Source organism: Ciconia boyciana, chromosome 8 (assembly GCF_034638445.1).
Source record: "Ciconia boyciana chromosome 8, ASM3463844v1, whole genome shotgun sequence".
Taxonomy (NCBI): Eukaryota; Metazoa; Chordata; class Aves; order Ciconiiformes; family Ciconiidae; genus Ciconia; species Ciconia boyciana.
Window position 1 is genome coordinate 44207050 of NC_132941.1, and position 26703 is coordinate 44233752.

General features: G+C 46.2%; 1 protein-coding gene across 1 annotated transcript in view; it reads right to left on the minus strand.

Annotated features, from left to right (window-relative positions):
• The window catches only part of TLL2 (tolloid like 2), a 96543-nt gene that overhangs the window by 55864 nt on the left and 13976 nt on the right, over positions 1-26703 (minus strand). Inside the window, exon 2 of the mRNA XM_072870051.1 lies at positions 7485-7595. Within this exon, the coding sequence (XP_072726152.1) occupies positions 7485-7595 (111 nt within the window). The remainder of the gene's footprint in view (positions 1-7484; positions 7596-26703) is intronic.

Consider the following 26703-nt stretch of genomic DNA (forward strand, 5'->3'; position numbering starts at 1 on the left):
CCCCACAGGCACTGTCCGACTGCCAGACAAATCCAGTAGCAGTGGCAGGATGAGAATGGGCAGACGTGCCTGACAAGCCAACTTCCCCACTCCTGACAGCCACGGACCGGGGTGACTCAGGGCTGCTTCTCCAACCTTGCAAGGGAGATCTGTCCTCTTTGCACATAAACACCTTCCACGCTTTGGCACCTTGACTTGACCACCTTCTCTCCTCTCCTACTGTCAGGCACCAGACTGGCAGGCTCTGTTCCTGTGACTAGCAAAAGGGCATCCCTAAGATCAGCAATTAGAGAGAAAAATCCCTCTCAACATTTTCCAAAAAGGACTTCAAGATGGTACTCGTGAATCAAAAAAGAAAAGCATGTGGAGTGAAAATATCAACCCTAAAGATTAGCATTTGCTAGCAGGACAGCCTTAACTACAGGGGGAATTAGAAGGTTCATCAGCAACAGCCAAGGGTCATGGGCTTTCTAGGCCATTATCTTTATGCTGAAGAAAATCAGGCAGGTCTGAGAAGGTTGCAATAGGATTGCAAAACTCTGGGCTGGAAGGAAAAAACACAGTATCTACTTTTCTGCAAAGAGAAGATCACTGGCTTATTGCACAGAAATGTGGACTTGGGAAAGGGGGTAACTCAGAAAAGCAGTGTGAACAAGAGCACTCTCAGCCCTAGAGGACTTAGCTAATTCTTCCAAAGGGGAGCTCCTGCCTCACCTTAGCAAACTACAGAGCTACAGGAAATTAATTTCATGGTTGTCTGCTCTGGTAAAACCCCTGACTGAATGGACTCAAAAAGGTAAACATTGGGGCTAGTCATAGGAAAATCATTTGGCACAGCTAAACAAACCTCAGCATCAGGCCAAGCGTCAGGCATTTGGCACCTACCTTTCCACAGAGCGGGCTGAGGCTCCTCTTCCTGTTAAGAGACTGCATGGACTACAAAGAGACATCCCTAGAGTGCACGTCACGTGTTGTGGAAAACTGAAAGGAGGTATGCAAACAGATGGACAGAGCCCTCAGACAGGTCTCTTGGAACAAAGATGTTCCTCTACCCACATAAGAGGAAGCAACCTTCACTAAAGATTTCCCAGTGGAAGAGCAGACCCCTGTAGAGAGTTCACAGATGTAGGTTATGTTACAGCACGTACAGCTCCTGGCCAGTTACGACCAACACAGCTCAGATTAAGTTAGCACAACCCATAGATATGCTTTAAGCCTAAAGGAATTAAAGGCTGAGCCCCAGGCAGCCCTGAATCCAGCAATGCTGAAGTCCACCCCTTCTACCCTGAACCAAGTGCCACTACAGCAAAGCACCAAACAGGAGTTACAAGGGAAAAACAGCTCTGAGCTTGGCATGCATGTGCTAAGTCAGCTGAATTTAACCATCTCTCCTTCAAATCCATAAATCAGATCTTCCCTCGAATCTCAGTCAGTCGTGGTCCAAAATCCCTGCATTTTTCTGGAAGTGCATTTTGCAGTAACTTAAATTTCACGAGAAACACATCAGTAGCAGCAAAGAGGACTTGGAAGTAATGTGCAGCACTACTACTGGCCACAGCGCCTAGATTGAGCAATCTCTCCTCCCAACGTGATGCAGCAGAAGCCCCGCTTGTGACTACTTCCAGCACCTTAAGCATTCCAGTAGAGAAGTCTTAATTCTCCAGCCTGAGGCTAAGCAGTACAGCTCTTAGCAGGAGAGCTGCACTCCAGCAACCTGTCCTGCAAGCAGTCCCAGCTCACATGGGAATCAACCCCTTGCCTCAGGAATGCACTCAGAGAACAGTGAAACACGTTTCAGGGGCTGACAGCCCACCACACATGAATGAAAACCTGCTATGTAACTTGAAAAGCATTGTGGTCACCCTCCCTGTACCATACAGACTTTCAGGCATGCACTCACACAGGACTGCACATTCTTCTGCTCCCTTCCAGATCTCTTCAAGGTTTGCCTCCATACTCCAAAGCAGTTTATGCACAGTGCATTTAAATCTGTGATTCCTGGGTTGTCGTGCTACAGAAAAAAGCTATGAGCCACTCCTGAAACACGAAGAGTCCCATGAAACAAGGTGACCAGATGCATCCCAAAACAAGAAGAAGCAAAGCAGATGTGAGCTTGGTGCAGATCTCGTGAAGCAGCAGAGTAGCTGCCTGCATTTTCATATCATGCTCAAGAACAGTGGAGCTGGTGTGTGCCAACAAACCAACTCTCTGCTCTTATTAAAAGAAGATTTAATGCAGAATTCCTCTCTGCCTCATTCACCAGAGAATAACTTGCATGAATTTGCTGCCAGAGCCTGCAGCTATTCATGGCAGCCCCTGTCCTGCCTCTGATTTCAGTAGAACCCGGGGATCAAACATATTCTGTCCCAGCTGCACTGTTATCTGAAGTATTACTTACTCTAGCCAGCAAAGATGCTCTGTCAATCCTTCCTGCCCCTGATTTGTGGCAGTATGAAAGCCTCATCAAGGCCTTCAAGCCATGAGCCTAAAAACCTCTCAGGATCAGAGGCAAAGAAAACCTGTTTTGACTGTTCTTGAAAAGCATTCTTGGCGGCAGCGGGTTGCAGAGTCAGTACCTCAGCAGCAAGTCTAGCACAGCATGGCATCAGCGAGGGCAGCCAGACTCCCATGTCTTCTGGTCTGCTGGTGCCAAACCCAGAAGAGACAAACTTGCCTTTCTCACTCACAGAGGTGCCTTTCAGGACTAGAAACTTCCATTGTGATACAAAAATCAGGAAAAGAGGTAATATATCAGAATATCAGAAAAATCCTCTTAATCCCTAAACTGCCTGAGAAGACTTAAATTAAGCCCATTAGGATTAAATAGGCACATCCTTCCCGTGGGCATGGCAAGGAAAGAAAAGTCCTTCTTCCTCTGTAGCGAATGCTTCAGCAGCTAAAGCAATAAAGCAAAGGCAGTCTCATTGCACGAGCGGACTCACTTGGGTCCAAAAGAGAAGTGACACTGTGCAGTTACACAGCCTGTCTGGGGACTTTCTTTTTTTCCCAAATTTCAAAGCCATCTGGGGATTCTCAGCAGCACAGGAATCCTCAAAGCTTTGTCTCAAGTTTCTTCTAAACTAAAAATATATTGTAAAAGCAAATATTTTCACTAAAGTAAAAAAAAAAAACCTATGAGAAACTTTTCAAGACTGTAAGCTCTTTGGAAAAAAACTTTAATCAAAGAGATTAGGAGATGGTGAAGCATGGGCTTGCTGAGGATAGCGCTCACTGGCAGATCTCCAGGTACCAGATTCATTTCATTATGTTTTGAACCATTACTGTACCTCTACAGGGCCAGATCTTAAGGGTATCCACTTCAACACCACTGCATGAAAACAACTGATTTTCATAGTAAACATCTAAACTTTATACCACAGAAACAGAGACAGGGAGGTAGCTAACAAACAATTTAAATGCAAAGTAACGCTTTCATTTTAACAACATCCCTTACTGGTTTTTCCTCCCATCTAGCTGCAAAACATTTTGAAGGGGGAGGAGGAAATTTCCTGTTTGGCAGATTTTTAATGTGGCATTACAGATGGTAATAGCAGGGTGAATGGTTGATGTGGAAGGCATAGTTTGGCCTGCAGAATCTCCAATAATACAAGCAGCAGCAAACAAAAAGAACACAAGCAACTCTCTGAGCTTAGGACCTAGGTTCAAAGGAGAGCAGCCAATGGGGGGGGAAAAACCAAACATTATTTTTCCTGGTTTAGAAAATTAGAAAAATTTTATCTCGACTCAAAGAAAGATCAAATTGTGCAACTTTAAACAGTTCTTTTACCAGATCACTGATAAGAGTAAAACTAAGCTTCAGGTAAAGCAGAGCTGAAGTTGAGAGATGTGTGGAAAGGAGCACAGATGTCATATTACTGGAATGATTTAAAATTGGGTTGGAGGAAAGCACTTTGGAATAAGTCTTCAGGGAAATTCTGAAAGGGTCCAGATGAGAAATTAACTAGCTGCTAGTCCCGAGCCCTCTTAGAAGAGCAGGTCTCCTGGCATTCATTCAGAGTTACTCTGCACTGTGTGCAAATACTCTCTACTAACCCACAGCTCAGAGTCTTAACCAAGTCAACAGAGATCAACATGCAGACACCTAAGACCTGCTTGGATTAAACAGGTTACACTCAGCTGTAGACCACCATCATGCCTGCCTTTCCCTCAACAGGGTCTGAAGAAAACTCCACTGCTATAAACATATCAGAGAATGATGTTTGCACACAAGTTACTATTGCAAAGCCTTCTGCAGTTTTCAGCTGCTCAACCTGTGCTCTCCCTGACAAATTCTTGGAAAGGAAGCTTCTTCGGAGCAAAGGAGACTGCTCACATGAATAAGGACTATCAGGTCATATTCCACACTCCAGAAGGCTGTAAGTACATACCACACGTGATGCAATTCCCTGTGTAATGCCAATTCCCTATACGTGACCACTCACACAAAATAATCTAGGCATACCAGACAGAGACATCCAGACAAAGCCGAAGAGGGACATCATTGCTGGAGCTCTGAAGCAAGGTACCAAGCTGGGTACCAAGGAGACAGCTACCCCTAAATATGAATCCCACATGACCCAGAGAGATCTAAGCCAACATCCATCAGAGGGAAGGAACCACAACCCTGCCCTGTGACTTCACCGGGAGGACAATTCTATTTGGGACTGAAACACTAGCTCCAATATTTGCTGAGAAAATGCTTGGAAACACTGAACTTCAAGGCATCCCATTCTCCCAGAAGCCAAACCAGGGGCACTGCTAATTCAGCAAAATAAGAGACATCCCACTCTCAAGCAGGCTCACAAATTTGGAGGGTCTGAACAGTGATTATGGCATTTCTGCAAGTAGGAAATTAATACAGAAAACAAGCCTGGAGCACATCCATGCTGTGAAATTAAGCTCAGCACAGAGATTTGTGGCAGAATCCAGGCTGTCCTCAGATCAGATTCCCTGCCCCTCTCTTAAGGGCCTAGAGAAGGGCATAGCTATCTTTCTAGACAGGAGACTTTCTAGACAGGAGAAGGTGAAGAGGAGAAGTTGGAATGGGAAAGCTTTAAACATCTGAAAATCTCAGCCCTCACGAACCAAGGTAGAGCATTTACTAAAACAGATCATCTCCAGTGGGATCCAATGAAGAACCATGTCCCCTGTCACCCATAAGAACATGGGAACCTCATTCTTCCTCCAGAGCCTGACAGCTGCAGGTGCTCCACACAAGCTAGCAGAGCGTATGCCCAGAAGCAGCCCAACAGTGTCAAATGGCACAATTTTCACCCCTCCTCCCAGCTGAACACCGTTTTCTGGGGACAAGGAAACAACACAGGGGAAGAAGAATGCCTGGCCTAATAGTGTGTTCAGAACTGCAGCTCCCAGATGCGAAGAGCCTGTGCCTGTATATATGTATTAAGTACTTCCTCCACTATACAGCTAATCCGATTAACAGCTTTAGGAAACTCTGAAATGTTATAATTCAAAGGGTCCCATTCATAAAAGGTCTTAGGCTGTTTCTGTACAGAGGTTGCATTCTTCCCACTGGAAATAAAAAAGCAGGGCGCAGGACTTTCTCCCAGGGAAGAATGGGTCCCAATCCCCACCATGCTGAAGCAGACCACCCTCTTACAATTCACATGAGTGTCAAGCAAGCTCCACAAGAGAAGAATCAACCCCTCCTGCCCCTGTAGAGAGCCCCCTCGCAGGGCAGGTGAACACAGAGATCCCTCTGTGCATGCTCTGCAGAAAGCATGACAGTCACGGGGGCTGCCCATTTATCAGCCTGCACTTCCAGGGGCTGAAAGCCAGGGGAACAAACGAAGCCTGCCAGAGATGAGGACAGGGCCAAGTGAGTGACGTGACAACACCATTCGCCTAATGCAAAGCATCATATGATGCACCAGCTTTGCCTCAGTCAATAAAAGGTGCCAGGAAGAGACTAGTCCAACCACACACCATGAGCCATGATTGTAAGAGACCAGCGCCTGCATTACATGATACAGATGTGGGTTATAAAATTCAGTTCATTTGCCAGATGGTGCGGGTCTGGCACCAGTGCTGAATGAAAGAAATGTGCTAGATACGACAACTAAAAAAGACACCGTAGCAAACTAATACAGTCAAACACTGTCTGGCTTTGCTTCCCCAGCAGTCTCCTCATCTAACTGACAAAGGGATGTAGAAGAGGTGAACGCTGCCTGTCCCACTTAGTCCTCATTTTCCGATTTACCTTCTGCTCTGAAGGCAACCTACTCCTTATCACCTATCACCTGAGAATGTGCCACAGCCCGAAACATGACATGAATGGGCTAAGTGACACGACAATGCAGGATAATTGCATTTCCAGGGAGCAATCCATAACCTGAAGAACCAGACAGCCCTCCTCTGCCCAGAATTTCAGCATCTGCATGAGTTTAATCAGTTACATCAACATCAAAAGCATGCCTCTGTGCTGGGAGATGGATGTGACATCTTTCATGCTCATCCCAACAGCAAGCTGGAGCACTGATCCCCAGAACAGGGCCTACACAGTGCTTAGATGCTCTGAAACTAAAGCTAGGCAGTCACAAGGATACAGTCACAAGAACCAGACACCAGTCCTTATGAATGGTAGAGTAGGAACTGAGATGCACACGGGTCAGGTGAACATGGGATTTCAGTGATTTCTGTCTCTACCCAACCTTTCATCCTACTTGCTAACCTAACAGCTTATCAGCAGAGAGAGAAAAGAAGTTTGTCTTGATCTGCTCTGTCTCCAGTCCCTCTGGTGTGTCTCAGAGCTCAGACTTCCAACAATTTCTTTCTTGCCAGCATAAAGCAGAGTAGAGGCAACAATACCGCAGGGAGCCCTCCAAACCAGTTGCAGAGCGTTTCAGAGACTGTTAGAGCTTGGAGTCCAGTCAGAGCTACTGAGTCAAGAAATAACTCTGGTCTGGCACAAGACTGAGCATACCTAAGAGCTGTGTAGGGGTGCAACATTAGCATATGTTACCCCATCTATTGGTTTTACAGAAAATCAACACAATTGTTAACCTATTTCAATTATAGTATCACTTCAAGGGTAGTCTGTATGCAAGACTACCGTGGGTTTTAGCTAGGTAGACAGCTGAAAAAATGCATTATTTCATTAAGATCATACATTGCACGAAAAGGGGGGAGGACAATAAGACTAACAAGAAAACTAATGCCAAACTGAGTGTCCCTATTTCAAACACATTTCTTTCCAAATTAGCAGAAAGACAGTTCCTCGTGGAAAGAGACCAGTGCTGTAAATTTGAAAATCTCCTCAGACAAGATAGGACTGGCTACATCAAATGCGACTCAGTTTTTATTTAACAAAGCTCAGAGTTGGATGCCACCTTCAGTCACATAACGAAGCTCTGCATCCACCTCCCTGGCTGTGGGAACAGGCACCACAAGTGAGAGGGAATTCCTTCCTCCCTAAGGACAAAACCAGGGGAAAGAAGGCATCACCACCCCGGGGCTGCCCTTACCTGAAGTGTGTCTTGCGTTGCCATCTGAGTGCTTTGTTAAGTCAACAGTTCTGTCTATTTGAAACAGCTTCAGATCATCTTCATCTAAAGCGATATCTCCCCAAAAGGCAGCTGGAGAGAAACAAACTGCAATTAGTTTAGTTTTTATTTTGGAAGGAAAGTACAGTTCCTATGCGGCCCATTTCACACCTAGAAGGCTATTACTCCATGGACCAGAAAAAGGTAATACACAGCAGCAGTTTTAAAAGTACAGACGGAGTGCACATCGGTGGAGGCCAGGCATTTAAATTAAGCCACTGTGCAGATCCACCAAAAGGAGATGATTAGCTGGGATTCCTTGTGTTACTTGTCATTATAGGTCTGGCTCTCAACCAGGCACTAAGGTGGTGATATTCACTCTTCATTAAAGCCTACACGAGGGACAATCACTGGCATTTCCCTAGTTAGTGTGAAGGAGCTAGCTAAGTCACAGCTCAGACCCTGGCTGAGATGTTGCATCCCCACCATCCCCAGGCTAACAACTTGCCTAAGACAGGAGGACAGTGGTGAAGCACTCAAATTCAGCAGCGTATATCTGAAGGCTACAGTTGTCAGCCTGCAGGAGCTCATACACATGGTTAGCACTCAGACACACTGCGCTGGTCTAAATCCAAGCTGAGAGCCAGCCTACCGTTTCCACTTTGGTGGAGAAACGCCTGTTATTTGTCCCTTTGTGGATCAGTTACCCAGATTTAAGTTTGCAGAGTTTTTAATTTTGTAAAAATCCTTGAGTTTCAGCCAGAAGCCATGAAAATAAGGTAAACAAACTGATACCTCGACATTCACAGCTCAGAGAAACAGACTGGAAATCATTTGAGTGGAAAAAATTATACCCCAGGAGTATCCTGACCCAGTTGACGCTGCAGTGTATAGTTACCATTTTGGGAATTTGAACAAAATAAACACAGGCGATGAAGTAGTTGACCAAGCAGAACAGATCTGTCAGAGATAACAAACAGGTTACGAACAGAGCTGTTAAAACTCATATGAGAAGTCTGCATAGGTTGACGAAAAATAAATAAAAAAAAAAAAAAACAGAGCAAATTAATTGGTAGTACAGTTCAAGAGAACTCAGTAAGTCAGACAAGGAGCAAAGTTGAGTCACTGTCTGCAACAGCGACCAGATTTGATGGAAACATTTTTTCTTCTCTTGTTAAGTCAACAACATTTACATTACCTGGGGGGGGAAAAAACATCCCATTGCTACACTAGCAACATCACTGATCAAAATATGTTAGGCCTGAGAAACCAGTGGGATTTACTGATCATCTCACTTTTACTGCTAAGACCAAATGACATATGGACCTTTGCCTGAATATCAGAAACCTGCAATCAGATCTGTGGCAAGTGAATTATGAAGGGTTAACTCACAGAGTTTTTTCTGATACAATATGGCACTGGTTCTGATGCAGCACTTGCCTCCTCTATTCTGCATCTCAGTACCCCAGTCGGTACAATAGCATTTGCTAACGTCACTGTTCTGGGACATGGGAACGGCAAGAAGTCTTTGCCTGCTACTGGGCACATCCCAGCTACCGCAAACTGCCCCAGCCAAGAGCTGCTACGAGCAGCAAAGCCCTGGCATGAGTGGAGGGGGACTCAGATGCTTCCCCCTTTCCCTGGAACAAAGCTGTCTCCCCCTGGTTACCTGGCCACAGCAGAGGAATGGGAGACAGCCTCAAAGGAGGCTGGCTCTGGCTTTTTGGTTGGGTCTCCTTAACAGTGCTACCAAACCCCAGAGAACAGAAATACGGCAACAGCTCCAGAAGAGACCACAGTTAGTGCAGACAAACCTATACACAGACTGACATCAATTATAACTAGGACAGATCCTCTGTTTGCTGCACAAACACAGAACTCAGGCTCTCCCCAGCTTCTTGGCAATCCAAGCCCTCACAATGAACAGAGAAGAACCTAAAATACTGTCAGATCCCCACCAGCTAACAAGTCTACCAGCACGGCCAAACATCCCAAGCTGATTGGGAATGGCCAGTGGAAGAAAGCAGAGAGATATACTCCTGTGACCTGCAATTTGAAGAAAAGACATTTTATCCATCCAGAGAAATTAGTTGCTCAGGACAATGTAGCAGTCAAGGGGCAGAGATGCAAACAGCATCCCATGTCATCTGATTCCCTCCCCAGCCACATTCAGTAAATCACTATTATACTGGCCAACTAGATACCCATTCCGCACCCTCCTGCCAAACCTATCATCCCATTTCAGGCCCAAACTAATTGCCACCAGCTTGGGCTCTCAGTGGCTCTTCTCCATTAGTACCACACAGTTTGCTTCTCAGGCTAAGGCAGCCCATGCCAAAGCACAGCTTTCAGGGCAAGCCTGCAGCATGGATTTACATCAACAGAATTGTTATGTTTTCCTTCCCAATGGAAGGCAGCAGTTTTCTCCCAGCCCTAGCAAAGGAATCTCTTTCTGTTACAAGGTCATACATCATCCTGAAAGATGGCCCACTACAAAAGCTGAATTTCCCTAGCATTTATTTCCAGCTCTCTGCAGTCCCAGTGTGCTCCAGGGGAACCGTGATTTATCACAGTCCCGAACCAGCTGAACAACTTTCCTCGCTGGAAGTCCCGGCTGAGAATGCTGCGCTGCAACTTCTCCTGTGCTGTCAAAGGCTCCTTCCTAAAGGCACGCAAGCCTGAAAGACGCTTGCTTCCACCCCAAGGGAGCCGTCCCACAGGAAAGCCCATGTACTTTATTTTAAAGGGTCACAAGTTCAGAGACTGCTAGCAAATGAAGCATCTAAAAGCATCCCTTCTGATTTCCTTTACCAAGGTCTCCTTTTTAATTTAATGTGGGAGGATTTCCAAAAAAGAAAACAAAAACAAACAAAAAAAATTAAAATCTCCGAACAGCAGGCTAGCAAACTTGGAAACCAGTATTTCTCTTGGCAGAGATCTCTGCAGTGTACAGCCAGGTGCAAACTCTTAACACTCAGTGCAACAGCTTGCCAGCTTTTCTTTAAGAAGATGCATTAATCGCTCTGGATAGTAAGAACAGAGCAGCTCTTATTGAGGTTGATGGAGCCAATATGAGAGAGTTTGCTTCCACACTGGATTAGTAACCTGCACCAACCACCCCGCATGTTTAACCTCACCACCTCCCAGCATATGAAACCGGACAGCATTTGTCTGTTGGGGCAAAGAGGAAGGACGACCGTGTTTAACAAGCAAATCCAGCACCCAAATGAAAAAAGCATCCTGGCAAGCCGTCTTCATTTTCAGCACATTTGTCCCCCAGGGAAACAATCCTCATGCTGGTGTCTGCACTGCGTGCGGAGCACAGAGGTGCCATGACACCTGGAAGGTATGACAGATGGCACTGGGAAGGAGAACGCCTCCTTCTAGGCAGAGGACAGGCTGAACAGTTTCTCCAGGTGCTTCACACACAACCACAGAGTACAAACCCACCAACACCTTCACATTCCTCATTTTCCACACTAAATTTGGGGGGGGGGCTCTGGCAGGCTCCCACTCCAAAGCAATGTGACAGCCCAAAGTGTCTGCTTTCCAAAATCTTCACCGCTCTTCCCTGCAAATCGCCTCCAACCTGTTTTTTGCCCCAACACCCCAAAGCAATGCCCTTCTCCCATTCCCTGCTTGCGTTTTCTCCTTTCCCTAGTCCTGAGTAGCACAATCTGATTTCAGGGGAGAAAAATAATTTTGCTGTCTCTTATGAGAACTCAATACAAAAGTGTTCACAACAGTTTAAAATATTCCTTTTCTGTGAAAAGTGTTTTTCATCCAGGCCTTTTAACAAAATTCTTGTCCTTTCTATTTTTTTTTTTTTCTTTTTTTTTTATCCCCCAAAGACAACAAGTAGGGAAAAAAATCACCAAGAAAAGCTTCTGGTATTCAGCCAGAAAACTGAACAACATAGTTCCTAAAAATACATCTCAAAACAAAATGCAATATTGCGATTTGTTAAAAACAGGCTAATCTCTAACACTTCAAGACTTTCCCACAGTGCAGTACAGCAATGAGCATGGAAAACAAATAGCAATGTGAACCCAGATAGATGCCTTGGACTTGTTTCATCAATACTCATGACTCAAACTCAGTTTTCACTGGTGTTCATAACCTCTGTGTAGGCAATAGCTGGGTTCCCAAGTGGGTATGCCTCATGACTACTCGTGCCAGTGCAAAACATCCAAGGAAGAAGCGTTTGCACAATTAACCTTGGCGTCTCCAATTTTGTGAGCATCAACAGATGCCACTGTCAGGCAACCCAGGTAGCCTGCCTGTGTCTGCCCGACGCAGACTCAACTGTATCACCCAAGTGATGAGCCACACAAGCTGTTTGTGGCTCACACTACAATTGAAGGATGTGCTCTGAACCCACCCATGAGAGCAATCACACATGTATTTGTGAGGGGCAATGCCTGTCCTCCCACAGATCTCTGCTCTCTGTTATCTGCATTACTGAAAGATCCTAGGGCACCAGCTCCTCTTGTTCTAGAGTTGATTGTACCATATCCAAATAGTACAAGGGAAAACCAATGTCCCACCTTAGCAACATGAGCTACGGGCAAGCAGTGCTGGGCATATGCAGACACAGGTAGGCAATAATGAGTGCCACCTCCTGGCAAACAACAATATGACTATTCATGCACTGGCAAAACCACTCGTTATTTTTGAGCATTTGCTGCTGCTTCCCAACCTGACAGGTCTGAGCCCTGGGAGATTTAATTTTCAGGGCTGGCCGCACTTTCATTAGGGCCAACACTCAGCAGTCTAACAATAAATAAATAACAGATCAAAGTGCATTCCCAGCACCTCCATATTTCTTTCTTCACAGGAAGACAGGTCTGCTGCTGTTACTGAACCGCCTGCTGGCACAGGAACCAGTAGAACAGTATTCTGAAGTATGCTAAGAAAGATTTATACCTTGAAGAAAAAGCTTACCACATTCCTTTGGGCAAAGTAACAACTGTGTCAGAAGGAAGAGCAAAGCCTCAAAATAAGGCAAGAAACCAGTGAAAGAAGAGAGAGAAAAAATCCCAAACCAACACTTTGGAAACAGAGCCAGATCCTGAGCATCAAACACTCAAGCCAAAGGAGGATGGGAATGAGTAAATGAGTAAAAGTAGTAAATGAGCGGCAGTAATGAGTAAAAGAAAAGCATCAAGACTGCCGTATTCGCCGTTACGGTTTCATCTGGACCAGTTTGTTTCTCCTCGGTAGGAACAATCAGAAGTTTCCACTGGCCAGCTTTAGGGATAAGCTGGCTCGAAGGCTCTGGCGGTAAACCCCTCCACACAGCAAGGGTGTCTGGAGCCAGAGCTGCCACCTGGCATGAGCGGAGTTTCCTGGCAATAGGGACTCAGGAATTCAGTGAGCAGAAGTTCCCCTGCCCAGGGAGCACGTTTTGTTTCAGAAACAAGTCTCAGTTTGAGGAGGAATGTCTAAGACGACGGTCCACTTCTAAATGGCAACAAACATTTCAAGAAAAACCTTCTGGGAATCAAAGTCTGAATCCCTGTACAGACTTCTGAGGAAACCTAAATTGCCTAAATTATCATGCGTAGTGCTCCCACAGCACCTTCTCTTGGGAAGTTATCTGCAGGAGACCAAATCAGGCCAGAAATTCCAATTCATGTTCAATTAATTTCCTTTCCTGGAAGGTGACAACGCAGGAACGAAGAAATACTTTGGGCTTGAGTTTCTCCAAAGCTGTGAACATACATGTGAGCCTACACAATGACCAGCTTTAAGGAACAACACATGCTCTCAGTTGGCTGAATGCCACATTATTTTAACCAAGAACTGAACAATTCAGTGGCATGGATTATACTGCCTGCCATAATTAGGTTAGGAGAAAGATATTTTCCTTTTAATATTCATAACTCTCCTGCTGGTGGTTGCTTCCTCACTCAAGGTCTTCATCTTTTCCACATTGACATGGCAGTCACTCCAGTCCAATGATCTGTTAATCCACTCCTGATACAATGAGCAACACAGGAGGGCATATGTGAACACACAGAGCGGGAAATCCATGCCACAGGCAGCAAAGCAGCTCCCTCTGCGGGCTCTTAAATGGTTAAACACCTGCTTCTTCATAAGAAAGTATGCAGGGCGATGTCTGCTGCCAATTTTTCAGTGTCTTACAGGGTTAAGGATGCTCCTCCCCTGTAATCCGATGTGCAAAACCCAGGGGACTGGTTTAACCCCTCCTGTTTCCATGCAAATTCCATTGAGTTATTTGAGCTTCATAACATTTTTGCTCTCTCTGCTTTCTGCTCTAGGTGACTGTGCACGTCCCATGGCAATGCTGATATGAGACAGGGCTTTGGCTGTGCATCTCTGAATTGTTCTCTCCGAAAGCTGTATGCAGCCTGCAGAGTGCCTCTTGGCCACATTTTACATGTAGGCAGGCAGCAGACTTTAGGAAGAAGCTATCACAGACACACAGATTGATGTATTTTGATCCCTACCCCCACCTTGGCTGTCCTTCTGCCCAGGCAACCCTGGCCCCCTCCTGCTGAGGGACACAGGTACCCTTCCCAGCTCCTGTCCAACTCCACCATGGCCATGGATGCTCCGTTCTGCTGAGGAGGGGGCTCAATTTCAGCACCTTCTTTTCCCACAAGCCAGGAAGGGCTTTCAGATCCAGCTTGCTCCCAAGTGCAAGCAGCATGCCCCTACTCTGTGCCACCACTTCAAAGTGAGATTCTTCCTCTGCAACTTCTGCCAGCTCAGCATTTCTTCCCTCCACCCTAGTGTCTAGTCCTCAGCTGGATACCACCCCTGTCCTTGCCTGGACATCTCTCCATTTGCTATGGCTTAATGTTTGGGGAAGCAGTTTGCATATAAGGTAGGCTAGAAGAAAAACATCTTTTACTGCACTGAGCTAGTGGACTATGAAGCAACAATCTCTCTTTAGTGCATCCAGGGATGATGAGAAATCATACATTTTGTGTCTTTAGCTACGTACATCCATAAGCTGAGCAGCTGACACCTTCCTAGCCTGTAGAAGAGAGTGCACAGAAATTGCTTTTAAACAGGGGTAGGGTTCATGGGTCTGTTTGTTCTCCAAGTTACACAAAGTTCAGAGCCACACAGGGGAAAAGCTAACGGTGACTCAGAACAGACCTGGTGTCTTCTCTTTAAGCCAATAGCCTGGCAAGGTGCCCTTGCCAAAAAAAGAAACTAACACCACCAAAACCAAAAAAAGTAAACCAAAAAACAAACCCTTGATTTGCCATCTTCATGTAATTTAACCAACTCAGACATTGTTTCTTCTGTCCTAGCTGGTATTAGAAGTGCCAAACACAGCATTTGCACCAAGCTGCGATCACTTTTTCCTCTTCTTGGCCTAATCAATTACAATTGATTTTAGGAACATCTAGTGCTGGCCTTGCATCAAGAGATTGTTACTCATACACATATTTTTTAAACAAAAAAAGTTATTTTCTGCAGTATCCCACAGCCAGGCACTATGAGCCATCACAGCAATAAAGCACAACAAACAGAACTCAGGCATGGCCATGGTGCTCATATTGCCAGTAAAGACTGGAGCTGCTGCATCCAATTAATCCAAAGCTTCAGCCTGCTCTGCATCTCCCAGCCCTGCACTAGTGACCATATTCATTCATTTATTATGGAAATCAACAGAGTAAACAAACTTCCAGGATTACCAGACCTTGGGCTGCTGGGCAGACGGCAGAGCCTTCCCCTTGTAACAGCATGGTATGTAGAAACTCCTTCTTGCACCACAAAGTGTTTTGACACCCTCAGAGAGGACTGCTACAGCTCCTCTTCAGAAGAACAAGACCAGAAAGCTTCATATCCAGACAGATTCAAGGGAAGCTTTGGCATCAAACCAAATGAAGATCTTCAAGGTAAAATCTGGGAGGAAAAGCTGTAGTCACAGATATGTAGAACCTGGCAGTTTGGGCTGCATCTTCTCAGCTTACAGGAGCTGGCTTCTGAAACTCCATCACAAAGTCAAAGCCCCAGTGTCTCCAAAGAGGTAGAAAGTAATGCACAACAGCCCTGAAAAGCAGCTGTTGCAAGCAGGAAAAGCCTCTCACAAAGATAGCACTGATCAGGTGCAACTTTTCATGAAAAGTACACAAGGGACACAGATGGCAGCTGGATCACGATGCAGGGAAAGGGAAGCCACATACTCTTCTGTCCCTGTTCATCAGTTAGCAAGTGGTTCAGACAGTCCTGGCCTCTTACAGCTTTGTCACACCCTGCTTAAAAGTTACTCTGACTAAATAAAGGCAGCAGACAGGGACAAGAGATGTAGCCACCCGCTATCTCCATCCCCCACCAACACCTCCACCTTGCAGTGCATACAGCTCCCAAGCTTGGCAGAAGGGGGAACCAGGAACCAAAGCCACAAGCAGATAAAAGCGTTTTGTGCTCTGATCCTAAATGATAGGACCCATAAATAGCACGGTGGCACTACTTGAGAGAGGCAACACCTTCCCCAAGTGCCTATGAAGTGTTCCTTGTTAGCTCAACCTGCAAGGCAGCAACGCTGGCTTGGAAATCCATCATTGCTTCAGCTGCCCTTTAAGAGCAGGAGATGGCAAGGTTCTGGGTAATGAAATCCAAGAATGCCTTTGTCAATTAATTATGGAGAAAGCTGTACCACGCAAGCCCCATCTCACACCCTCCATCATTTTTGCTGCTCAATATAACTTTAATTAATCTTTCCTTTGGCAATTTGAAGGAAGGGTGAGCACGCTGCAAACACCCACTGAGTATTAAATTGATTTCCTGTTTTATAGTCCTCTTTCCATCCCTATTGGCGCAGCTATGATTTGTGGCCCTTCACTCAGAGGCATTTTTTCCATGCTAATATAATCCAAAGCCCCAAGCAACAATCCCATCCAGAAAAGTAACACTTTGCACAGCCGATTGCTTCAGCCCAGCCTCTGCCAGCACAGAGCAGATTCTCTCCTGCTCTCTTTTCTCCCTCTGCCATGAGAGTTCAAATCAGCCACCTTTCCTTATCTCCATACCTTCAGCATTTTTGCCTAAAAATTGGCAATGTTTTTGTCCTAAGTAACTAAGCAATCAGGTCCCCACAGTTTCCTGCCTGCCATTTGTAGTAGTGCATCTTAATCACCAAAGCACTAAGGCAAAGCTTATCCTGCTTGCAAACACGACCTCCTGGCTGAGGTCTTGTACTCTAGATATCTGGGCCTAAAACGGAAGGTAGGAACACCAAGCTCAGCTGAGCTCCCCAATAACTCCATCTACCCTCAGAGAGAGACACCATCTCACCTTGAGCTTGTGGGGCTGAAAGCAAGATCTTCAGCAGCAAGCACACCCCAGTGCACAAGCCAAGTCTGGGGTAGGCAGGAAAATAAGGACAATCAAGTGCAGTCCAGCTATGCAGCAATGGAACAAACTCTTTTTGAAAGGACCTTCACCTTGTAGGGGACAGAGGTCCTGATTTTCAGCAGTCAACCATTTAACGCTGGGGGTGGTTAGGGATCACCCGCACACCCCAGTGTCACCCCAAGGACAGGCACAGGGACTAGCTGCCAGCAGTTTCTGTCTCAGGCATTCAGGTCCTTGTTCAACACTACTTTCTCGGTATCATGGGTTAGGAGACCTTGACCTAAAACATTGCACCCCCCTCAGCAGCTGTCCCACAAGAGCCTTTCTGAGCCTTCTGGCCACCAGCTTCAGTCTTCCGGGAGGAGACAATCCAGGTCAGACCTCCTCCTTAGGTAATTCCCATACCATGGGACTTGCCCTGGATTTATTCCTTGAAATTAAGTTGAGGAATAATAGCCTTAGAGATGGCAGAAGAAAATTTAAGACTAAAACTGCTGTAACCCTAAACTTCATTTGGAGTGGTTCAGTGGCTAAGCACTGTCCCCCACTGAGGACATTTCACCAGCCGTGCCCACAACACAGAGTGAACCATTACAGCTTATTTAACTGCATCATTTGGGGAGGGATGTTCTTCCTTTGCAAAACCTGCCCCTCTTCCCTTGACACACTAGGTGTCAAAACCTCACTGTTTTCACCCCAAGCAATGCAGCAGGGGAATGGGTGACCCCAAACAGACAGGCGGGAAATTCACTGCCACCTGCCCACCTGCAGAAAAAATGGGTTTATCACAAAAATGAACAGAAGTAGAGCCATTAGCTGAGCCGCATCCTCAAAAAAGGAAGGTAACAGCCCAGGCCTGCTTGGAGCAAACTTTAAGGCAGGCTGACAATTTAAAACCACATGGTCCTGGATGAAAGGGGGCAGTTCATGATAGATCACGTCTATTCAAGGGCCAGACAAGGAAAGCAAACATAGGCTCATTTTACTCATTGTTCTTTATCCACCAACACCAGGAGAGGAGTGTTGCAGCACTGTTGGAAGAGAGAAAAGAAATGGACAGCAGGCAGAAAAGAAATGGGAGCTATTTACGGAGGATAGCTAATTTGAGCTGTTTACAGACTTCCCCTCTGAGAGCTCGGGGATGGGAGGGCGGCAGGGGGGTGGTTTCAGCCATTAAAAATTACAACGTGAGAATCCATTAATTTTCCATAGAAACAATGTCGTCATAGAAGCGAGACAAATCCGATCAGTCATGCAAATGTGCTGATGTTAAATTCTCAGGCCTGGGTGGGGAATTTGAGTTGCCAAAAACACAACAATGAAGAGATCAGAATGAGATTAGCAGCCAGAGTGGCTGCAGCACTGAATGGCGTGGTGGGGGCATGGGATGTAACCAAAGGCACCCCCAGACTATAGTGGGGTTCGTGCCCTAAGTCAAGCATAGGTGCATAGTGGAACAGAAAAAAAAACCCCCATTGTCTGTGTATGTGATTTCAGGAACTGGGCAAATGCCACAGTCTTGCTCTGCAAGCCAGCAAGAACCTCCACAGTCTGCTGAGCTCACTCCAGGGAATGAAAGGCTGAGCACCCCACAGGACTGGGACCCTTGCAAGCTGTGAAATCACAGTGTCGAGGAAAAGCAAGAGGCTATAGCAGAGGAAACAGGTGAGTCTCTCATAGCACAACACAGCAAAGCAGTAAGCAACACAAGTTTAGAGAGAAACCAAGGAGGAAGCAGGTTGGCACCAGCACTGTCCCAGGCATATGCTGAGCTGTGATGCAGTCTGAAACATGGCATTTCTGTTGTGTTAATAAGGGACAAAATACAAAACAGTATTTTTCCCCTCCCAACAACAACAAAAAACCCCAACAAAACAACAAACACACAACAAAAAGAGACCAGCAGATTTTATCACCTTTCCTCCCTCTTCCCTCTAAAAAGCAAACTTTACAAACACTTCCCAGAGGGACATACTACACACGGAAAATTACAGCGGCATCCTGAGCAGGAGGAGTGGAAATCGCTCACCCTGGCAGCGGAGCGCAGCCCTTCCTTGCGAAGAATCCAGCCACCATCCTGGACTGGCCTCGCCACAAGTATTTAGGAGTTAAAAATAACCTTGCAAAATGAAGCGCTCCACCCCCTGCAGTACGCAAAACATTACTAGAGTAACGCCTGCGACAAGGATGCTTCCGGGTAAGTCTCACTGCGGGCAAAACCGGTTCAAAGAAACATATGAACAAAAGAAAAAAAAGCAGAGGTCAAAACACAGCCCAAGAGATGTTTCACCCAGGTTCGTCCATAAGCCAAAAGATCAGTGCTGTCATCACAAACAGCTGTTTGGTTCACCCGTTAAGTTTGAAAACACATTGGTTTTACATTTGAAGCCTTTGATGCTTACAGCAAAGGGAATCCCCTCTGCACGGGCACTGCCTGTGCTTGTAGGTGGTTGCTGGTGCCCAAAGCCTGGGGAAGGGCTCAGCCCGTCAGTGTCTGAGAAGGGGCACTCGCATCTGCACTGTGCGCCTCAGGGAAACTCCCCATACCACCAATTTGCCCAGAAACAGGCATTTGTCAAGTAACTCACCTTGGTCACAGAAACCTGACCTCTAGTGCCATGTAATCCAAAGAGGTGGCTTTCCCAGAAGGGGACAATCCTGCAGGACACAGCGAGGCCCCAGATGGAAGCTGTGCTGCTAGCTCAGCATGACACAGCCCAGAGCACAGGCTGCTGCGAGGACACTTGGTTCAGGGAGGCAATTAGAGTCCCCTAAAACGCCCCATACCCCTCTGATAATTCCCTGCCTGTTTTAAACTCCTACAAGAAAGCCTGAAAAAACAGTGATTGCCTTTTCTCATTGTGCGTATAGAGTAATAAACAGGACCTCCAGCTTCCCCTTCCGCAGCTCGTAAGCCTTGTCAGCAGCCTGTTCAAAATACCTCTCTAGATTTGCACCTTTAGTGGCAAAGGATCCAAGCACCTCACCCCAGCAGACACTCTTCAAGTCTGCTTTGTGATGGCGAGCATTACAAGACCGTCAGCAGCACACCCATATATGAATACTGCACTCTGCAGACATCCCAGTGCGGCACACAAAAAATCACAGCATTGCCCTCATAGGAGGGATTCGCATCTTGCCATGGCCTTCCTTTGGGTGGTTCCTTCTAATGCCCCAAAACCTCTTCCTTTCCAGTCAGCCCTATCAGCAGTGCTCCCAGAGCTCTGCTTTCACTGCTTCCTCACCCTTTTCTGAACCCCACTGCCATAAACTCTCCGTTCTTGTCTTTCAGTGTTACTGTCCCACATCAGCTAAACTCATCCACCCAAACATCCACAACAACCATCACTGCAGTCTCAGCAACTCCCACCTTGGTCTATTCCATTGCAGTTGCACATATGAAGTAAATGCTCTTAATATTCAAGGACACTTTTTATTGTTCCAGCCGTACACACCACAGTGAGCATCTATGACTGTGCAGCAACACAATCCTCCCAGTGTACAGAGCTCCACAGGATTTAAAGATCAGAGGCTGTCACAGCTCCAGTTACAGAGGTATCCGTTTTGGGTGCAATTTCTCCCCATACAAAATTCCTCTCAAGATTCACTACCAAAAGCCACAGCAGTCACAATGTCCTGCTTTCTTCAACAAGATCTCATTACTCTTTATTTACTAAGATTGCTCAGAAAGGTGTAGAATTCTGCTCTGATCAGACCTCAGAGCTTTAAATCAGTGTGTTGATACACCAGCATACAAGTGGAAGACACAAGCAAGACAGCCATGGACCATAAAGTCTCCTGACACAACTGATCCTGCAAGAGCAGTGAGCAATCAGGGAAGCAGTGAAGGGTTAAGTGTCATTATATCCATTCATCTTATTTAGGCAGTAGGTGCCTATGAGAAGTTGGTCTTTATTGACATACATTCTGTAACATTCTCATTCTCTGTTTCACTTCAAGCACTTAACTACATCTGGGTGAGGACATGCTCCCTACTTCCCAAGCGAGCCAGCTGCACCCTTCACTCGCTCTAACATCAATGACAAAAGCCTGCTCAAGAATATGCATCTGTTTCACGTATGGCTCATGCAGCTAATTTAAACATTTTCCATATGTTGCCAAAAAACTGTGACCAAATACCACTTGCCAATAAATGGGGAGATTGTCTGGCTTCCACAGAGAAAGGTTTCATCACGCAGCTCATAGCAACAGCTCCTTGGTTCCCAGGTCTGCCTGGGCTTCCCCAGCCCCTTCTGCAGTCAGATGCTGCTGACCAGGATCATGACACTGCAGCAACACACCTGATGGACTGCGGTGTGCAGGTCTTTTCCAAACTCTGCTAAGAACACCTCAATACGTGAAGAAGATCTATCAGGTCATGCAGTGCAACCATCCCCTGCTCCTGGTTCCAGAGAAGTTACTTACTTGGAGGACAGGCATGCTTTTTGCTTAGCCCTCATCCAGACATTACCATCAGGCGCCAGGCTGTAGCTGTTGGAACTCCTCAAAGCATAAACGAAGCTCTGGGGCTCCATGTAAGCTATCATTTCATGTTTCCACATTTTGCTGTGCCATCTGAAATTAGCATCTTACTTTTAATGTACCCATTGTGGCTTCCTGCTCAGTTCTAGCCTGGCAACAGGTCATTTACCATATTACAGCTAGACCACATCCAAACTAATGGTCTGTAGCTAGGTAGATGGGAAGACTGGGCAGATAGATAAGGCCTTCACGCAGGGGTACTGCTCTCCAAAAGGTAGATCTGGTCAGGGAAGCAGACAATAAATATCTCTATTTGGAAATGCAAGGGAGGCTATTAGAAGGATTTAAAAATTCAAAGGGGAAAGCACATGGATGTCACTATTTTCCTTGTCAATTATACACATCATACTTGCACCCCAAGAAAGCGCAGTGCAGAATCTGTGCCTACCGGAACGGGCCTTGCACAGTAAAACCTGCCTCATCTCTTTAGACAAAGCTTGCTGAAGGAGGCACCAAACAGATGTCCCAAAGAGCCATCCAAAGACATGTTTCTCAGCATGTCCTGAAGACGTGAAGCAATTTTTTTCAGTCACAGAATCCAAGGTAGAGGTGGATGTCCCAGCTCTCCAGCCCAGTGCTCCACCATTAGATAGACCATCTGCTGCTGGCCAGCACCAAAGTGCTAGAGTTACCTTCCCTCTCTTGAGGCTGAAGGGTTTCAGGTCCTTGTCCTGACAAGGCAGTCATGCTACAGAAAGGGCAGCTGGACCAAGGAGAAGATGAGGGCGTTCAGCTCCAAGTTCACTGGCACGCTGGGTTGTTTCCCATTGCCCAAGGCAAGGAGATTCACATTGACCACAGCTATCCTACTCCTACACCTAGTGGCCATCCCAAAGCATCTCCTCCCTTCTTTGGGGAAGCTGTCGGGGACCACAGACACAGTTAACTGAAAATCCCCCTCGAATCTGACGTAGGGTGAAGCACATGAAAAATTACTCATGCAATTGATTCACATGGTTTCCGTCATTCATAAATTCCTATGCATAAAGGGGAGGCATTGGATTTTCACGTAACTGATCCAGACAGCTGCAGATTTCCATAGGCTCTAAGGGCCTGCAGGCAGAAGCCACTCCTCATGTAATCCAGTTAAACAGCTGGAATGAATGAAAATGCTGTGCAATTCAGCATGCTAACAGCAGCCACCTCTGCTCCCTCCATGGGTAGTGCAGGGTCCTCTCCAGTTCAGCCTCTTCCCATGGGTCCAAATTACAGGAGTTATTTCATGCCCTGGACTCTGCAGGAAGCCTGGAGCACATGCAACTATGAGGCTACAGTAATGGAAGGCTACCCTCAGAGAGTGCTAGGAACATATCCAGGCTCTCCGTCGCAGTCTGTCTCCTCATGGTAAGATATAGCTTTTGGGGAGACCACTGCAGAACATGCAAGCCTTCTCACAAACAGAAATCAGTACACTGGAGATTGGGTATAGAAGGAAAATCAACACACAGCCATCTCCAAAGGCAAGGTGGTGGAATTAATACAAAATATAATTGCTAGTAGACCCAGCTCCAGACTGGAATCAAAGGCTCTGAAGTCAGGAGGATCTCAGGTGGAAGCTGTTTGCCATTTAAAGGCCCTTCATGCCATTCAGCATTATATCACTTCACAGCAGATGTGAAGAGTCAGCATAAAACCACAGCATTAAATAATTTGAAGGAGGCATCATTAATCCTTCACCCCTTAGGAAGGCCAGTCTAACTGAGCTCTGTCCCCTCATGCACCAAGACTCGCTTAAAGCATCCAACAGAAGATGACATTCAACAAGGCTTATGCTTTATGCATAGGCAAATATGGTCTACCTTCCACACTTCCATAAACTGCTAACTCATTCTTAGTGCTTTCCAGTCACATTTCATCACTAATACATAAATCTCCTAAAACTTTATGGAAACTGGAGGGTGTCTCAGTGAAGATTGAGACAGTTTGTTCCAACCAGCTCAGTCCCTGATTCTGCTCACTTTCCACAGCTCGCTGATACTGGGAGAAGAAAGAAGACGGGAGGCAAGACTGTCCTCTTCAGGACCACATAGGAACACTGATGCAGAGCATCGGCACGCACTCTGCCATGGTGCCACTCAGCTCTCTAAAAGACAGAGGGTTTTTTCATCCTTGCTCAGTGTGCACCACCTTGGCTCTGCAAGAGAAGAGAAAGGATCCTTGTCATCATCAGTCCCCTTCACGCCACAGCTGGATCTATTCCAGGAGCAGCATAATGCAGTCATATAATTAGCGACTATCACAATGCATAAGCTGGGCTGGATTGAAGGTGCAAAAGCAACTTTAATTTTGATATTTCCCAGCCTTAATAAAATGACTTTACACAGGGAATGAAGACAACTTCTTCCCCTGACAAGCTGTGCCCTCTGTATAGCAAACAGTCTTGTGTCAGGAGCGTGCCTGTCTTTGAAGTGGGAGGTTGCAGTTTGACAAAAGCAGGGAGCAAAGGGGAGAGGGGACAGAGCTGCTTTGAGGCAGTTGCCAGGATTTAACAGTGCCAGTAAGGTCTCCCTGCATTAGCCTTGCTCTGAGGCAGTGAAACCCTTTTTTGGCTCAGGCTCTGAAAACACTTCCCAGCCCCAGGCAGACCAATGTCAGGAAAAACTCCAGCCCAAAGAACTGCAAACTAGAAACTGGTTCCAGTTTCTCACAGCAATAAGCACCAGGCCTTGCCACGAGCACCCCCGGGCATCGGCAGGAAGCAGGGTCACCAGCACTGCTGGAAAAAGGAAGGTACCAGAAATGGGAAGTGGCTCATTTATTGCAGAAGGACCCTTGTGCTGGGTCAGAAAGAGGACTCAGTGCCCAGGCATTCGCTCCACCGTCTGCTGGTTATCAACACGTCCTGCTCCTCCAGAAGACACGGACGGGGATTAGCTCAGCAGGAGAGCCTGAGGGAGCTGTAGCAAACCCCTTTCTCTCCCACCATTAGTAGAAAGGATGAGCAGGGAGATCTGCCCCCGGCTCGTCCTCTTAGGGAGCAGAATTCCTGTGCCAGCTCTGGATCAGTGGGAAAAAAAATGCAAGCACTTTCCAGAAGGGCTGCCCCCATCAAAAAGAGTTTCCAGCTATTGTAACAACCCAGCAGCAGCAGATCTGCTCCCCCTCCAGTCAGTCATCCCTCTGCAGCCACATCAACACCACAACTTTTAACCCATCAAATGCCAGTGCTTCCCTGCATGGTACACACCTGTACTTTAATATTAAACTTGCACAAGATTAAAACCACCATAAAGCAGCATTGCCTAGCATGGAGGTTTTCAAGCTGTAGTCTTCTGATTCCCCTCCGGATTTTGCACAGATTTTCAGTATAGCGGGGAGCAAATCTTCACCCCCTTCACCCCTTCACTCTTCAGGCACCTGCAAGAGAGGACAGAGCTCCCTCACCATCAGACACTGAAGAGCTGAAAGCAGGCAAATCCACTGGTAAAAAAAGGGTACTACCAGGGTCTAGAAGTCTGAGGAAGCTTAGAAATGTAATATTTAAGGTAGTCCAGAAAACATAACTCAGTTCCTAACATACCATTCCTCAAACAAAGCAACCAACACATGACAATTTCTTCTCCACACTCAAATATACAAGTAGTCTCATGTCCATGTTTCATTCATTTATCTGGACATTACTGTCCTGCATCAGTCTTCATCAGCCATACTCAAATACTCCACACTCAGCAGTCACGCAGTACACACACCACTCCTGAGAGATGTTGATACGACAGAGACTGCTGAACTACAATGCTGACGGAGAGGTGATGCAAATGTGTCAACCCTATTTTTATTTTACTCAGCCAGGAGGAAATTGAGAGCACCAAGATCCTTAATTTTTTGTTTCCCTAGAAGGAACTGCAGCAACAAAAAGATACTGTCAGCACCACAAAGAAAAAGCTTGCATCCAGCACAGAGATTCATACTTTGTTTTTATTTAATGCTGGCTAGGCAGGATGAGTATAGTTCACTGTGTCCTTTCACATCAAAGGTGTCCTTACTGCAGGAATGGCACAGCTGTCACAAAGGACCTGGGTATTATCAGATGAGGAACCAGTATTTTCGTGGCTGGTGATGGCTTCACGTGCTAAGGCTGGTTTTGTCTCCTCACCAGGTCTGACTGCACATGAAAGGTCACAAGATCAATAACAGAAGGTGGCACAAGGGGTCAGAGAACAAGCGAAAGGGGGAACACATCAATATATTTCCTTGGGCTTATTGCTAGTAGGCCCTTTTACAACCACATATTAGATGTTGAAAATCAATCATGATTCACGTGAAACCTTATCTGTTCCACTAGTCCTAGATGCAGGGCAAACAGCCATTGGGAAGTTTGGGGAAGACAACCCAAGGAACTTCACAGATCTAGAAGTGATAAATAAAACTCAAAATATTCCCCCAAGAGAAAAAACAATGCAGTGCACCAAATACACATGCTTCTGCCATCAGCAGAGAATACTGTGTATAAACTACGCGAAGGACATGCACTGTCACAGCATGCTTTCCAGGTGCCATCAGAATGAGGACAGGTTGTGAACTTTCACAAGCTAGGAAGTGCTCCTATCAATTGCTCTTAAAAATTGCTTTTCCCTAGTCACGCCTAGCTCCTAAACAGAATCCCAAACTAGCTGAAAGCCAGTTGTAAGCTCATATAATCAAAGCTTCAGGAACGGTATGCTCTGTGTTCAGGACAAGCCACAGGACCAACTCACCCACAGCACTGCCTTCATACTTCCTTCTGTTGACACTGATAGAGGATGCGTATTTATTCTTACACATCTCAACTTCTCCGCCCTGTCCAACATGGCTGAACGAGCACTACTAAAGATCTGCTACTGACTCTACAAGGATTCTCTTTTATTCTTCTTAACCTCACTGGTTCACCCACTGACTGTCCACATGGTGAGCACCACCAGCAGCCATCTGTAGATGCCACAACAGAGAGCTACCAGTCTATGCCCACCATACGCTCCATCACAGCAGCCAAATGCTTAGCTGAGACTAGGTAAAGAACAACTTGTTTATCATCCTTCCCAGGGGTCCAGCAGTAAAGGCACAATGTCCTTCCCTGAAATCAGGGCCATCACAAACACAAGGTGCTTTTGAAACCATGCCTTCAGCCACAAAAGTGACTAAAAACTTTAGCAAAGTAACAGGAGTGTCAAACTTCCAGTACTAGAAGATGTCCAGATACCACAGTGGTGAGTACATTACCACTGGGTTCCTACACTGTCCTTCCTTCTATCACCCCCCACCATGATTTGTTAGACACTTCCCTGGAGAGGACAGCCATTCAGCCATCCAGCATGCAATGGCATGCACCTCCTCTGGTCATCCC